General features: G+C 43.7%; 1 protein-coding gene across 1 annotated transcript; it reads left to right on the top strand.

The window, feature by feature from the left end:
• The first annotated feature begins 470 nt into the window (after window positions 1-470).
• NKRF (NFKB repressing factor) lies at window positions 471-15551 on the top strand. Its single transcript, XM_030209978.1, has 3 exons — window positions 471-740; window positions 11348-11472; window positions 12844-15551. The coding sequence occupies exons 1-3, from the start codon at window positions 517-519 to the stop codon at window positions 14994-14996; spliced, it is 2502 nt and encodes an 833-aa protein (XP_030065838.1). The 5' UTR covers window positions 471-516; the 3' UTR covers window positions 14997-15551.
• Window positions 15552-16664: the final 1113 nt, after the last annotated feature.

A 16664-nucleotide genomic window follows, 5' to 3' on the forward strand; every position in this document is an offset into this window, starting at 1 on the left:
CGTGCAGGTCTTTTTCTGCCGTCATCTACTATGTTACTAGGTAATATGACTGCCATGATATTCCTATGCACCTTATCTGTATCTATATTCTGAAATTCTTATTCCATTAGTGTGAGTGTTGTTCTAACATATTGTAAGCCACATTGCGCCTGCAAATAGGTGGGAAAATGTGGGATACAAATGCAGCAAATAAATAAATAGCGCTAAGCTATTCCAAATCCCAAGCCTACTCGTTATTACCAATCACTTGCATTCAACTCTTTACTTTATTATAATGTGCTCCAGGTAAATTTAAACAAATATGTACCAAAAATCTTTTTCATATAGCGCTGGTCCTACTTCTTCAGAACTAGCGAAGAATGTACCCGGATGTGACGACACAACAGACCCCACGCGCTTTGACAACTTTGTCGTAGTTCCAGGTCGCCGGACGCCAGGGTTGCGCGCGGCACTTCCGTTTCCGGCGGCACTCGCGGCGGGCGGTCCGGCCCGGCCGCATTGGCAGCGGCAGTAAAGATGGCGGGTGCCCTTTGGCGCAGGCTGCAGACGAGCGAGCCCCAGCCTCAGACGCCGCCACTCGTCTCTTTGGAGCAGTACCGGCAGTACCAAGAGAGCGACGACCATTGGAGGGCGCGAAAAGAGTTTATCACCCGTCATCTGCCGAACTACCCTGACTGGAAGAGGGACCAGCTGCTCGCCCTCTCCATGGTGTGGAGCAATCATGTCTTCATGGGCTGCCGGTAAGAGGGGCAGGGGAGGGTTGAAGCAGCATGCTAATGTGCCTTGTGATCCTGGGCAAATCACTTAATTCTTCTTTCAGTCAGGCCACCGACTTAGATTGTAAGGCCTCCGGCAAAGGAAAAGTACCCGAACATAACTCGCCTTGAACTACTATATAAAAAAAAAAAAAAACGCATTCGTTATATCCAGGGCTGGCTCAAGGAATAGTGACACCCTGAGCCTACTTGCATTGGCGTCCCCTCCCCTCCAAATCGCGTCGTATCTCGTGCTGCTCCTCTCCGTGCAGTCTCCCCCCCCCCCCCCCCCCCATCCTCTCGCTCCCTCACGGTCTTTAAAGTTTGCGGCCAGCCCCTGGGTCTTTCTTCTGCCGCGTCTTTTCTCCTCAAATGTAATTTCTTGTGGGTGGGATGCTGCAGAGTGAAGACCCATGGGCTTGCCGAAGAAGGCAACCTGTCATACTGCTGTTAGCGACCGCCGTAAACTTTACAGGACTGTGGAGGAGTGAGAGAGGAGTGCCGGACCCATGGGGAGGGGAAGGAGAGAGACAGAGCTGGGGGGGGGGGGGGAGACAACCTGTACACAAAGTGAGATCAGAGGCTGGGTATTTTGGCGTTCTGGTCCACAGCCTCACCTGGTCCAATGGTTAAGCTGGCCCTGGCGATATCCAAATTAGATCCATATCTGTCTGACGGGTTTGATCCAGTAGTGGGTTTAGCTAATTGGGTGCAGGGACTTAAAGTTCTAATTTTCTAATTGTGGTCCCTAAGAAAAGTGAGACTGTACAGGTGGCGGGGTACAGCCAGCAGTGAATTATCCCTATAAGTTATTCTATAAGCTCAAATCTCTAGACTGGGTAAAATATATGAATAGCTGTACTCTGTGTTCAATACTCAACCATATTTCAACTATTTTGTTTTTCAATTGCACTTTATTATATATCACAAATGTCAAAACTTTATAAAATCATCATATTATCGGTCCACGCTGTTGTCACTGTACTCGTTACTGCTTCCAAAGTATTCTCATCAACTCCACATTTAACTGTTCAAAAATAGCAGGCTTCACTTAGGTTTGGCAAATTTCAATTACAACGTCTGGATCATTGAAACCACTCTTCACAAGGCAATCCTTCATTGCACACAGTTTCCCGAACCATACACACTGTGTTTCGCTACTAGAGCGTCATCAGGGGTCAGATTCAGTTATTAATTCCATCCACTTCATGGATATCAGGTGGACAGGAACCCGTTAGTACTTCCATGCGGCCATGCCCAATGCGTCGGCGTTTTTGCTGGGGCATGGCCGATAATATGGACAATCAGCAAATTATCTAAAGGAAGGTTTTTGGAGGAACTGTTTTTGGAGCTACAGTAATGAGAATAGTGATAACGGTGTGGGCTGATAATATGCATAAGTAACAAATTATTTAAATGAAAGGTTCCAATGGGACTGTTAATTATAACAAGAGTTAACTGCTAGTATTTGTAATAGGCAGGTATACACGATGTACTAGTGAGGTCTGGTGTAAGGTGTGGATGAAATGTGGGGTATATGTGTATTTGGTTTAATTTTCAATTTATGATTTTATAAAGTTTTGATATTTGTGATATATAATAAAGTGCAATTGAAGAAAAAATAATTGTTGAAATGTGTTTGAGTATAAGTTATTCAAAGGAGCAGTTACTCTGCAGACCAATCACTTCCCTCATATACTTCCCTGCTGCCTGGATCACTGAGACTTCTCTAATCTTTAGTGCTTCACAAGGACCCTTCCTCCCTCTCCCTTCAACCTCACATCTGTCCACAAACTCCTTGTGGTAACAGTTTAAGAAGCGGATCCGACCAGTGTTCTCTCTAGCCCAATATTTTGCCTCTGACTGCAGTCACAAAGTTTTTAATACCGCCCACAGACCCAAACCAGAACGCATTCAAGTGCTCAATAATATGAAGATTTTTTGAATGGGGTTGACGAACATCTTATTGTGGATTGGTTAAAAGATAGTAAAATAAATATGGTTATATGATTTATTTTTGCAATGTAGAAAGGTAAATAGTGGCATGCCCCAGGAGTCTGTGCAGGGCCCATTGGTTATTTATAAATGTTCTAGAAAAAGAAACAGGTGATTGGATTTGCAGATGATACAATTTTTTTCAGTGCTGTTGTAAGCTCATGATCTGGTGAGACTGGGAATGTGTGTATCCAGATGACAGGTAAAATGTAATGTGGACAAGTGCAAAACATACAAACGGAAAATAATCCAAGGTATACAAACCAAGAAAGGTATCTGAGCATCATGGTTGAAATCTTCTGTTAAGGGTGTAGTGGCAGCTATTAAAGCAAACAGAATCTTAGAATTTTGTTTAGGAAAGGAATGGTCTAATGAGATCACAAAAAACAAATCCACAATAGGAAATGACAGATCTTATATGTCTAAGACAAATAGAAGGAAAAGCCTCAAAGAGCGCAAAATCTCACAGGATTTAAAGAGCTGAAGGGATCTACAAAAAACTCTTACCCTTTAATTATAGGCAAAAACCTTTCATAAAGGTATTTTCAATTTTTCAACAAATGTTTTAAACAATTAAGAAAAAAAACCCCAAAACAACAAGCTTCTTTAGCTGCTCAATAGCACATGTTAGTGCAGTCTTATCTGACAAATATGTGAAAATCTCTTTCAATTGCTGATAAACACTTACCTTGCAAGAGTCTGTATTAGGTCCCAAAATAGAGCCAAACCAATACTGTGTTAGCAGTCCACTTGCCCCCGGGCCAACGATGGCCAGCGTTTCACTCAGCTTCTTCAGTTCAGGGTCCCAGACGGTGGGAACTCTTCTATGAAAAACAAAAGTTATTATATTGAGGCAGGCTCATAAAATATTGCAAGACATCATAAAAGATGAAACGCAATCTGTGTCCTTTCTGATGATCCTCAACCCTGTGGAGCTTACAAGATGGCTTCTATTTAAACAAATTGTGATGTCAGATGCCATCAATTCAACCCACCAATGGAAAAGTGTTCTGTCTCAAAACTAGTGCTCTATACGTTATTACTTAAAAGAAATGACGCCATTCTGCTCACGAGTTGAGACCACTGGGTTCCATAGATTGCAGCTTAAATATCCATCAATCAACTGAAGCTGCAAGCAGTGATATATGCACTGCGGGCTTTTCAGGAGATCCTGGAAGGTCAGGCAGTTCGCATTCTCTTGGACAACGTGATGGCTGTGCCCTACATCAACAGTCGGGGCGGTACACAGAGCATGTTGTTGGCCGAGCAGACTTCTGAACTGGGCGGAGAAACGTGCTCTGCTTGTCGGCGGCACACATTGCAGGTCGGAGCAATCTTCAGGCGGATTTTTCTCAGTCATCATCTCTTCGATTCGGCAGAATGAGAGTTGGTGTTGGAGGTGTTTCTCCTGATCAGTCAGAAGTGGGGTATGCCGGAGATCGATCTGATGGCGTCCAAGGAGACCGCCAAGTCCTTCAGCAGAAGAAAGGAACTCGGGTCCGCCGGGCTGGATGCCCTTCTACAGCCTTGGCTAGTGTCGGCACTTCTTTATGTTTTTCTTCCGTGACCCTTGATCAGAAGAGCTCTTCTCTGGATCAGCCGGCACCGAGGGCTGGTGATCTTGGTGGCTCCAGATTGGCCGTGCCATCCTTGGTATGCTGATTTGATACAGCTTCTTGTGGACAAGCCTTTTTGGTTTCCAGTGGTGCTGGGTCTCCTGCACCAGGGACCAGTGCTGATGGAGGATTCCTCCCGCTTTGGTCTTATGGCTTAGCTCTTAAGAGGTCAAGATTGAGGAAAATGGGCTATTCTGATGCGGTGATAGCCACATTCCTTTAGGCTAGGAAGTGCTTGACAACTACAGCGTATGCTCGTGTGTGGCGGACATTTGAGGCATAGTGTTTGGATCATGCTTGGTCGCCCTGGTGGGTGTCAGTGGTACAAATGTTGGCTTTTCTGCAGGATGGGTTGCAGAAAGAGCCGGTCTGCAACTCACTCTGGGGTTCAGGTTGCGGTGTTGGCTTGTTTCCAGGGTCAAGTCTTGGGCTGTTCCTTGACACATTCAGATGTGGCCCAGATTCTATGAGGTACACTTAATCTCAGGTCTCCATTGTGCTGTCTGTGTGCTCGCCCTGGAACTTGAATTTGGAGCTAGGGGCGATGCAGAAGGCATCGTTGCTACTGCATCTCGCTCCTGACAAGGATCTTACCCTGAATACTATCTTTTTGGTGGCTATGGCTTTGGCTCGTTGGATCCTGCAGATTTCGGAGTCTGGTGTGACTGTGCGAACAGTACTGTCCTTCTTATTGAAGGCTGTTAAGTATTTCACATCAGCTTCTTTTTCTTCCCTCGTTTCGCAGGGAGGATTTTCCCAAGGAGTTTGCTCAGCTCAGGTTGTTAGATGTTCGTAGACTTATCCTCCGGCATTTGAAGATGTCTAATGACTTACATTGTTTGGATCATCTCTTTGTGCTTCTTTCTGGTCTCAGACGGGGCTATGCTGCATCTAAGCGACTATAGCTCAGTGGCTGAAGGAAGCGGTTGCTTCTGCATACTTCTAGGCTGGGTGGTCTTCGCCAGAGGAATTGCAGACTCTTTTGACTTTGGCGCAGTCTGCATCCCGGGCAGAGATCGGTGTGCTTTCCTTGGAGGAGATTTGTAGCACAGCCACTTGGGCATCACAACATTCTTTTTTGAAACATTATAGAGTCTATGTTGCCTCGTAGGGTGATGAGCGGTTTGGGGCAGTGGTTCTACTACTACTACTATTTAGCATTTCTATAGCGCTACTACGCAGCGCTGCACAAACATAGAAGAAAGACAGTCCCTGCTCAAAGAGCTTACAATCTAATAGACAAAAAAATAAATAAAATAATCAAATCAATTAATGTGAACGGGAAGGAAGAGAGGAGGGTAGTGGAGGCGAGTGGTTACAAGTGGTTACGAGTCAAAAGCAATGTTAAAGAGGTGGGCTTTCAGTCTAGATTTAAAGGTGGCCAAGGATGGGGCAAGACGTAGGGGCTCAGGAAGTTTATTCCAGTTGTAGGGTGCAGCGAGACAGAAGGCGCGAAGTCTGGAGTTGGCAGTAGTGGAGAAGGGAACAGATAAGGATTTATCCATGGAGCGGAGTGCACGGGAAGGGGTGTAGGGAAGGACGAGTGTGAAGAGATACTGGGGAGCAGCAGAGTGAGTACATTTATAGGTTAGTAGAAGAAGTTTGAACAGGATGCGAAAACGGATAGGGAGCCAGTGAAGGGTCTTGAGGAGAGGCGTAGTATGAGTAAAGCGACCCTGGCGGAAGATGAGACGGGCAGCAGAGTTTTGAACCGACTGGAGAGGGGAGAGGTGACTAAGTGGGAGGCCAGCAAGAAGCAGATTGCAGTAGTCTAAACGAGAGGTGACAAGGGTGTGGATGAGGGTTTTGGTAGAGTGCTCGGAAAGAAAGGGGCGGATTTTACGGATGTTGTAAAGAAAGAAACGACAGGTCTTGGCAATCTGCTGGATATGAGCAGAGAAGGAGAGAGAAGAGTCAAAGATGACCCCAAGGTTTCGAGCTGAGGAGACAGGGAGAATGAGAGAGCCATCAACAGAAATAGAAAACGGGGGGAGCGGGGAGGTGGGTTTGGGGGGGGAAAATGAGAAGCTCGGTTTTGGTCATATTTAATTTCAGGTGGCGTTGAGACATCCAGACAGCAATGTCAGACAAGCACGCTGAAACTTTGGTTTGGATGCAAGGTGAGATATCAGGGGTAGAAAGGTAGATTTGGGAGTCATCAGCATAGAGATGGTAGGAAAAGCCATGGGATGAGATTAATGAACCAAGGGAAGAAGTGTAGATAGAAAAGAGGAGGGGACCAAGAACAGAACCCTGAGGTACGCCGACAGGCAGAGGGATAGAAGTAGAAGAGGATCCACCAGAGTGAACACTAAAGGTGCGGAGGGAGAGGTAGGAAGAGAACCAGGAAAGGATAGAGCCCTGGAATCCAAGTGAGGACAGGGTATCGAGAAGTATGCTGTGTTCGACAGTGTCAAAAGCAGCGGAAAGATCAGGAAGAATGAGGATGGAATATTGACCTCTGGATTTAGCCAGTAATAGGTCATTGGAGACTTTAGTAAGCGCAGTTTCGGTTGAGTGGAGAGGGCGAAAACCAGATTGTAGTGGGTCAAGAATAGCATGTGAGGAGAGAAAATCAAGGCAGCGGCGGTGAACAGCACGCTCAAGTAATTTGGAGAGAAAAGGAAGGAGGGAGATGGATCGGTAATTAGAGGGACAAGTAGGGTCGAGTGAAGGCTTCTTAAGGAGAGGTGTGACCACAGCATGTTTAAAGGCAGTAGGGACAGTCGCAGTGGAAAGTGAGAGGTTGAGAATATGACAGATAAAAGGAATAAGAGCAGGAGAGATGGCATTAAGAAGGTGGGTGGGAATGGGATCAGAGGAACAGGTGGTACATTTTGAGGAAGAAAGGAGAAGTGTAGTTTCCTCAATAGTAACTTCAGGAAAGGAGGAAAGGGAATGAGGGGAAGGAGAGAGAGGGGAGCGGACTAGTGGAGGGAGAGGTGGTGAAGTAGAGAAAGTAAGGTTTATCTTTTGAACCTTGTTGTGAAAGAATTCAGCAAGGGTCTGAGGAGATAATGAAGGGGGAGTTGGGGGAGGGGGCACCTTGAGGAGAGAGTTCAATGTGGTGAAGAGAAGTCGAGGATTAGAGCCAAGAGAGTTGGTCAGTTGGATATAATAATCCTGTTTGGCACGTAAAAGAGCAGATTGGAAGGAGGTCAGCATGAACTTAAAGTGTAAGAAATCAGCAAGGGCCTGAGATTTCCGCCAGAGGCGTTCGGCGGAGCGGGTACAGGAACGTAGGTAGCAGATATTAGAAGTCAGCCAAGGTTGGGGTTTTGTACGCCTTACAGGGCGGGTCATCAAAGGTGCAAGAGTGTCTAAGGCAGAGGATAGAGTATTGTTGTAAGAAGAAACAGCCTCGTTGACAGACATGGATGGTGCCACAGTAGAGAGGAGGTTTAAAACATGGGAGGATAGAGATGAAGGGTCAATATCATGAAGATTCCTAGATAAATTAGATAAGATAGGACGGGACTGGGAGGGAGGAGAAAGTTATAAGATGGTGATCAGAGGAGGGAAGATCAGAGGCAAGGAAACTAGAAGGTGAACAGTTGGAGGAGAAGATGAGATCAAGACAGTGACCATTTTGATGAGTGGGGGAGGTGGAGCATAGTTGGAGATTAAAGGAGGACGTTAAAGCGAGTAACTTGGAAATATAAGAGTTGGAAGGATCATTAGCAGGAATATTAAAGTCACCAAGGATGAGAGAGGGGGAGGAAGGATCATGGAAGAAGGCAAGCCAGGCGTCAAAGTCACTGAGAGAGGATGAAAGGGACTTATCAGGAGGACGATAAATGACCGCTATTCGAAGAGGCAGAGGAGAGAAAAGGCGGATAGAGTGGACTTCAAAGGAGGAAAAACAGTGAGATTGAGGTGGTTCTGTCACCGGGAGGATTGTTTGGTACATCCCAGTTTCTGGATTCATCTGCTGCTGACGCTATGGAAGGAAAAATTATGTCTTTACCTGATAATTTTCTTTTCCTTTAGTAGCAGCAGATGAATTAAAGATCCCTCTCATTCGTTCTGCCGTGCTCTATTGTTCCCCATAAGATGGGTTTTTCAGGCACAGTGTTTAAAAAACAAAAACAAAACAAAACACACAAACAAAACAGGTAGAGCTGCGACATGTTTATCATCGCAGTTGGATGTTGAGGTTTACTCTTTGAGGAAGGTTGGCAGTTTATCTCATATTCTGCTTTGTGATGCGACATATACTGAAGGAATAAGGGGCTGGACATCCAGGATCACTGCTTTCTTTTTTTTTATATTCTTTATTTATAATTTTCTAATTTTACAATCACATAACATGACTGCAAAAGCAGTAACTGAATTTTACAAAAACTGAAAAAGGGATATAAATCTAGGAGGTATAACCTCCTCTAGGTAAATACTTTCATTTATTTAGTTCACTATTTAAGTGAGGCAAAACACAAAGCAAAAATTCAAAATAAGAAATACTATAAACATAAGAGCAGGGGAACTACTAAGCCCACAATTGAATTTAACAGCATTAGCCTACAGGATTGTTCTGATTAGAACGATTCTCTTCCTCTTTAAAGGCAATAAAACTTTGCATTTTCTTTGGGTCGGTAAACATATAATTAACAGAGTTAAGAGAAAGAAAGCATCTGCACAGGATCACTGCTTTCTTTCAGTGTTCTCTATCTCCACCTGCTGGTAGACTGATATAACTCACCAGTTTCTGGATTAATCTGCTGTTACTAAAGGAAAGAAAATTGTCAGGTAAGACATAATTTTTTCCATATCTTGGTGATGCTAAACTATTTCCACTTTATTATGATGGACTTGACAGTATCTTAAGGAATGTTCAGGTATAGTGAGACTTTCTTACTGCTACTGCTTATGTCTATAGCGCTACTAGACATATGCAGCAATGCAGCGCTGTACACTAAACATGTAGGAGATGGTCCTTGCTCGACAGAGCTTACAGTCTAATCAAGACAGACAAACAGGACAAATAAGGGAATTGCTTAAGGCAGCATTTCTCAAACTGTGTGCTGCGGCACCCCAGTGCACCATAGCAAACTCACAGGGGTGCCATGGGGCAGATGAGAGGTTCACACCCAAGCGCTGGGACATCGCTTAATTTCAACATATTTAAACAAAGTTTCAGGAAACCTACATACACCATGGCTGGGCAAGCTACCGATCACAGCTCAGCTGTGATTGGTCAAGGAGCCTGTCTGGCTCCTAAAAGGGTGATCCTGATTGGGAAGCAAGGAGAGAGGCTCTTTGTTTCCAAATCAGGATCACCCTTTTAGGTGCCAGACAGGCTCCGTGACCAATCACAGATCGGTAGCTTGCCCCAGCCATGTGTGGCTGGAAAACTGCGGTCCTCCATCGATGAGGGAGATGTTGTATGCAGCTGGCAGAAAGAAAGAGAAAAAGGTAAACACAATTAATCCTGACCCTGTAAGAACAGCAAGTTAAAAAGTCACAAAACCAAGGGGAGGCTTCTAGGTTAGCAACAGGCACTATTTATTTATTTATTTATTACATTTGTACCCCAAGCTTTCCCACACATTGCAGGCTCAATGCGGCTATGTGGGAATCACTATCTTTGCTGGGACCCGTTCAAGCAGAGGGAGAATTGTGGGTGGGGTGAGGAAGGAAAGGAGAGATGCTGCAGGAGGAATGATGGGCATAAGTGTTGGACATGAGTTGGAGGGGAAGGAAGGAGTGAAATCTTGTATATGGGGGTCGAGGGGAGGGGGAGATGCTGCATGGAGAGAGGAGAGGAGCCAGAGAGGAAGAAATGTTGGACAGAGGGGTGGAGGGAAGGGAGAGAAGGTGCATGGAGGAGAGAGGGAGAAATATTGGACATGATGTGTAGCGGGAGGGGGATGGGTGGAGACGTGTTCATGGGGTGGGGGGCACAAAATATTTCTATGACACTGAAAAAGTTTGGGAACCACTGGCTTAAGGTGAGAATGATAAAACAGACATGGTACCGAACAAGTGATCAGCCTTCCCCCCCAATCTGTACCTTTGAAGATACAATGGAATTAGAAAAGGTACAGGGAAGGGCGATGAAAATGATAAAGGGGATTGGATGGCTTCCTTATGAGGAAAGACTAAAGCGGCTAGGGCTCTTCAGCTTGGAGAAGGGACGGCTGAGGGGGAGATATGATAGGGGTCTATAAAATACTGAGTGGAGTGGAACAGGCAGATGCGAATTGCTTGTTTACTCTTTCCAAAGATGATAGGACTAGGGGGCACGCAAAGAAGCTACTAAGTAGTAGATTTAAAATGAATCGGAGAAAATATTTCTTCATTCAATAAGTAATTAAACTCTGGAATTCATTGCCAGAGAATGTGCTAAAAGCAGTTAGCTTAGTAGGGTTTGAAAAAGGTGTGGCTAATTTCCTAAAAGAATAGTCCATAAGCCATTATTAAGATGGACTTGGGCAAATCCACTGCGTATTCTAGGATAGCAGCATAAAATCTGTTTTACTGTTTTGTGATCTGGATTGGCCACTGTTGGGAACAAGATACTGGGCATGATGGACCTTCGGTCTGTCCCAGTAGGGCAGTGTTTATGTTCTTTATCTCAGAATTCTTTTGGCAGTGCTGTGGTCAGTGTGTTTAGAAATTTGCTTCAGATTCACGTCATACAAAACAAATAACTTAATGTTGTCTTCATCTAGAAATTTGGATTAGCTCCGTTCCTGTGACTGGGTCTTGTTAAGGTATTTCTAGGTATTATTCTGACAAAGGATGTGAAAACATTTGCAAAGTACTGTACATAAAACGCACTTGCAAAAGGCACAGCTGTAGTTGTAACATTTGTGACTGACTACCTTTGCAATGTACTTGCAGGACTTTGTCATAAATATGAGCAATCATAGCATCAGTAGTCTGTTTTGTTTTATTCTTGAAGCATTTGTTGAACAAGTGAATTTATAGTGGCTTAAAATGTATTGGTTTCAATATTGTGTTTGATTACTTTCAAAACAGATATGGTGAGCAGCTTATGCAAAACGTTTTGCAGATGGCTGAAGGAATTGATGTTGGTGAGATGCCCTCATATGAATTAGTACTCGGTGCTAAGGGGACAAAAAGGCAGAGCCCAACAGATACTGGTGAGTACAGATCTGCGTTATATCTTTTCTCATTTCTGTGCAAATTGTTTTGGCCCATTGTGCAGGGATGTGATTCTAGAGCAGTGGTTCTCATTCTTGGATTTGGGGACCATCGAGGCAGTCAGGTTTTCAGGATGTTCTCGGAAAGTATGCACAAGATAATCTGTATACAGTGGCTTCTTTGTGAGGGTAACTCGTAAAACATTTTCCTCATGTGAAGCATATTGTATATTTAATAAAATTGGGTAGTCCAATATGCATCCCCTGGTTATGTGCAGCAGCATGGAGGTGAAGTTGCATTGTAAAATATAAATGCCCATGCATAGAATGTGTACACACGTCTACATTTATTTTGTGTGCAGATGTAAATTGGTGCTTGAGGATTTGTGTGTGACTGGGGCTGGATTTGGGTGCCTGTATTGTTTTTATAGAATGAGCACTTTGACATAGGGCCCCTGTTATAGAATTGCATCTTTAAGCAGAGATACTTCATACTTTTGTATTTATGCACATTCTGAAAATCTGGCTGGCCAAGTGGTCTCTAAAGCAAGGATTGAGAACCAGTGCCGTAGAAGACACAACACAGTTAAAACCAAGGAAAAGGAATAGGTTCATGAAATCAAGTTTCTTTATTACTTATACCGCCAAAGGGTGATTACCATTAAAGCGGTTCACAAAATGAGAAATAAGAGTTACAGAGGAGTTACAATATTCATAAGAAAGTGAAGGAATAAGGAACAAGGAAAAGGGGGTAGAGAGAGGGAAAAGGGCTGATAGTCTTGCAGGGTAATAGATTTCTCGATAATCTATATATATAAAACTCACCCTCAACGTTCTATTTGCACTGACGTCACTGAAGCCAGGTTCGTAAGTTCGAAGCTCTGAAGCCAGAGAAAATCACAGTCTGTGGGCCCCGCCCTCGCGTCAAACGTTATGACGTCGAGGGCGGAGCACACGGGGGGCGTGCCAAAAGGGCCAGGGTCACACATTCGCGTGGAGGCTGCAGGGGGGCCGGCGACACACGGAGACACAAAGGGACGGAGGGGAGCCTTGCTAGCGCCCGTTTCATTGCGATTTGAAACGGGCCTTCCTTACTAGTATTATCATATTGCCATCCTGAATGACATTTGGAAGATCAGAAAATAAAATGTTGATGTCCTTTGTGTGATACTGTACAAGTATTACTAAGTATGAATACTTTGTATCTAAGATAACAGGAGTGTATTAGTAAATTTATCCATGCCACTGAATTGTAAATATCAGAAGAGCAAGAACTGTTTTTGATTGCACTGGCATTCTTAAATATAAATGTATGTATTGTATATTTTTTAAAATAGCATTTTAAATACAAATGTGTATCTCGTACCACAGGTCAAGAGCCTTCTAAAAAGCAAGCTACTGCTGAGATTCGTACCAGACCTCGTTTTGAGCCTGTCCATTTTGTTGCAAGCACAACAAAGGAAGAAGATAATAAACTGAACACAAACAAAAAAAGAAGCTCAGACAGTTGGCCTTTGAATTCATTTGGGGGTTTTCTGACAGAAAGTTCTGAAGACGTTGCACTGGACAGCAGCAAGAAAGAGGGAATGAATATGCAGGATCACAGTCAGCCTCAAGAGATAATGCCATTCATTTATGATTATGACTTTTCCTTGTCCAGCACTTCTGATTTTCAAAGCAAGAGCTCAAATGAGTCGGGTAATTTCATGACCAAAATGGAACAGAACTACTCAGCAAAATTTGAATCCCATTGCTCAACTCTTTCCAAAAACTTCCGAGCCACCGTGCTTGGCATGTGGACAGATGGAGTTAAACAGGGAAGGAAAGGCTTTGGTTTTAAAAGGATCAGGAGAAGGAGCAGAAAAGGCCGCGTGGGCCGTGTGTTAGAAAGTTATCAAAGTGATTCTGCAGATTCATTGACCCTGGTAGAAAAGAAGCAAGCTTTAATCAAACAACTCTCTGTAACAGTGACAAGCAATCTCTCCAATCCAGAAATGGTGAGTGATCCTGATAAAGTGAACTATGCCTTCGTGTTATCGCGTAGCATTCAAGCTTGTAAGACAAACCCTGAATATATTTATGTTCCTTTGAAAGAAATCCCGTCTGCTGACCTCCCGAAAAACAAGAACCTTCCTGCAGATGGTTATGCTTGTGAGGTAAGGTGCCAGAATGTTTATATAACCACAGGCTTTTCTGGCAGCAAAAATGGATCCCGAGATCGAGCTGCAGAGCAGGCTGTAAAATTATTAATGAACCCAGTGGAAGTGAGGATTGTACAACGAAAATTCAATCACAATTACCAAGATGACATAGTTGTGTGTCCTTGTGACATACCCACGTGCGAGTTCCCTCCGGCTCTGAAGCAGCTGGAAGATCTTCAGCTTAACAGCAAGGACTCCATAGATGAAAGTCAAGCTGTTGAGACCAGCAAAATACTTATAGAAGCAAACCACTGGCCTAATTTTGTTCTCACAGAAAATGCCAGTGGTGCCATAGGCATTTTGAACAATTCTGCTGCTTTTAACAAAATGGTAATAGAATACAAATACGACTTAATGCCCTCACGTGCTTGGCGCTGCAGAGTGTTCTTGCAGGACCATTGCCTGGCTGAAGGGTTTGGGAATAAAAAAACCAGCAAACACGAGGCTGCTGAGGAGGCAGTGAAAGTGCTGCGGAAAATACAGTCTAACAACCCAAATCGCAAAACGGCCCAAACTAAAGCCCCAGGCAGCTCCTCTGCAAATTCTAACAAGAGAAAAGATTTGAAGGACCTTGTGGTTTATGAAAACTCCACCAACTCTGTATGTACCTTGAATGACACAGCACAGTTCAATAAGATAACAGTGGAGTACGTCTTTGAGCGACTGACGGATTTGCAGTGGAAGTGCAAGGTATTTCTGGAAAACCAGTTTGTTGCTGAAGCTATAGATCTCAAGAAAAATGTAAAGCACATTGCTGCAGAGGAGGCAGTCAGAATCCTCAAAAGAACTCAGCCCACTGTAATCAACAATCTAAAGAAAAGCAGCCCCACTGATGAGGCAATTTCTAGAAATCAAATCCGGGGACGGTCAGCAGAAGAATCTTATAGGCAACGGATTAAAGAGGATAACATTGGAAACCAGCTGCTGAGGAAAATGGGCTGGACGGGTGGGGGTTTGGGCAAGGAGGGGGAAGGCATAGCAGAGCCTATCTCGGTTAAGGAACAGTTTTCAAGGGAAGGACTTGGGCTTGATCAAGAAAAGGGTAATCAGATTTCTAAGAGAGATATCGAGGAGATATTAAAAAATTATGCCTGCTCCTACAACCAGGAAGACTTAACATTCTCCACAGAACTTAACAATGACGAGAGGAAGCAAATACACCAAATTGCCCAGAAGTATGGCCTAAAGAGTAAATCTCATGGGCAGGGCCGTAGCAGGTTTTTGGTAGTAAGCAGGAAAAGACGCAAGGAAGACCTTATAGACCAGCTGAAACAGGAAGGCCAGGTTGGACGATACGAACTTGTTATGCCAGACACATTCTGACATATTTGTCTTGATTTTATTGCTTTACATGGACTGAAAGACAATTTAATGCCCCCATGGATAAATAAATGCTGCATAGATATTGCAGGGTACATCCGTGCTAAAATGACTTATTTTGTCCTTTTCATTCCTAGTACTTTACTAAAAGCTGTACTGTGTGTTCTGCCCAGTTGCAATTGCAAAATGCAGAAGTCATAGTGCAGTTCCTGTGTATGTCCTTGAGATCATTGTCTCATATTTCAATAGTTTTTAATGACCAAGTAACTTGTTCATTTGGGAGATGGGGGCTTTAAAGAACACCATGGTAAATATAGTTTATAAATGTTTGGCTTTTTTTTTTTTTTTAACTTTTACAAATTTGTGTTTGTGAAGTCTGAAAACAATTTGTGAAGATTACCTGCCATGGATGTATACCTTTTTTTTGGTTGGCAACAGATTCCAGCTGTGAGTTGCATTTTACCTGTTCTGTGAATCTGAAGCTTTAATAACCTGGAATATTCAACAGATCAAATTATACATGTCTACAGCTGTAATCTTTCACCATTGGTTGAATAATATAACTATCTTTTAAAATTTATTTTTCTGGATTTTATTCCTGAGTTGTAATTTCTCTACCAGGTCTCTTAGCCTATCTGAGACATCTGAATTTCAGCTTATATTGGTAACTTTCTGCCAGGGGATAGGTGAGCCCTGGAGTTGTATTTTGACATTTAAACTCCCTGTGACATCTTCTGTAGTAAAGGCTACTTTTCGAATAGGGGTCTTCAATATGATCCTTGAGGGCCATAACCCTGTTAGTTCCCGCCCTTCAGGACTCATTTTGTGGACACCTGCCTTGGTCAATGAAAAGAGGACACTGCTTAAACGAGTGAAACATTTATATGTTTAAAAACCTTGCTAGTCTTGTTAGGAGTCCTCTCCTTCTGGGTTACCCTGCTTAGGATCAAGACAACAACATAGGCCATTTTGCTACTACTACTTACCATTTATATAGCGCTACAAGACGTATGCAGCGCTGTACACTTGAACATGAAGAGACAGTCCCTGCTCGACAGAGCTTACAATCTAATTAGGACAGACAAACAGGACAAATAAGAGATAAGGGAATTATTAAGGTGGGAATGATAAAATATGGGTACTGAACAAGTGAGTAAGGGTTAGGAGTTAAAAGCAGCATAAAAAAGGTGGGCTTTTAGCCTAGATTTGAAGACGACCAGAGATGGAGCTTGACATACTGGGTCAGGGAGTCTATTCCAGGCATATGGTGCAGCAAGATAAAAGGAACGCAGTTTAGAGATAATGGTGGAGGAGAAAGGTGCAGATAAGAGAGATTTACCCAGTGAACGGAGCTACCGGGGAGGAGTGTAGGGAGAGATAAGAGTGGAGAGGTACTGAGGAGCGTAGGGAGAGATAAGAGTGGAGAGGTACTGAGGAGCTGCAGATTGAATGCACTTATAGGTCAATAAGAGGAGTTTGAACTGTATGTGGAAACGGATAGGGAGCCAGTGAAGAGACTTGATGAGAGGGCTAATATGAGCATAGCAATACTGGTGAAATATAAGTCGTGCATCAGAATTTTGAACAGATTGAAGAGGAGAGAGATAGCTAAGTGGGAGACCTGTGAGAAGCAAGTTGCAATAGTCTAAGCGAGAGGTGATAAGAGTGTGA

The sequence above is a fragment of the Microcaecilia unicolor genome, chromosome 7, assembly GCF_901765095.1.
Source record: "Microcaecilia unicolor chromosome 7, aMicUni1.1, whole genome shotgun sequence".
Taxonomy (NCBI): Eukaryota; Metazoa; Chordata; class Amphibia; order Gymnophiona; family Siphonopidae; genus Microcaecilia; species Microcaecilia unicolor.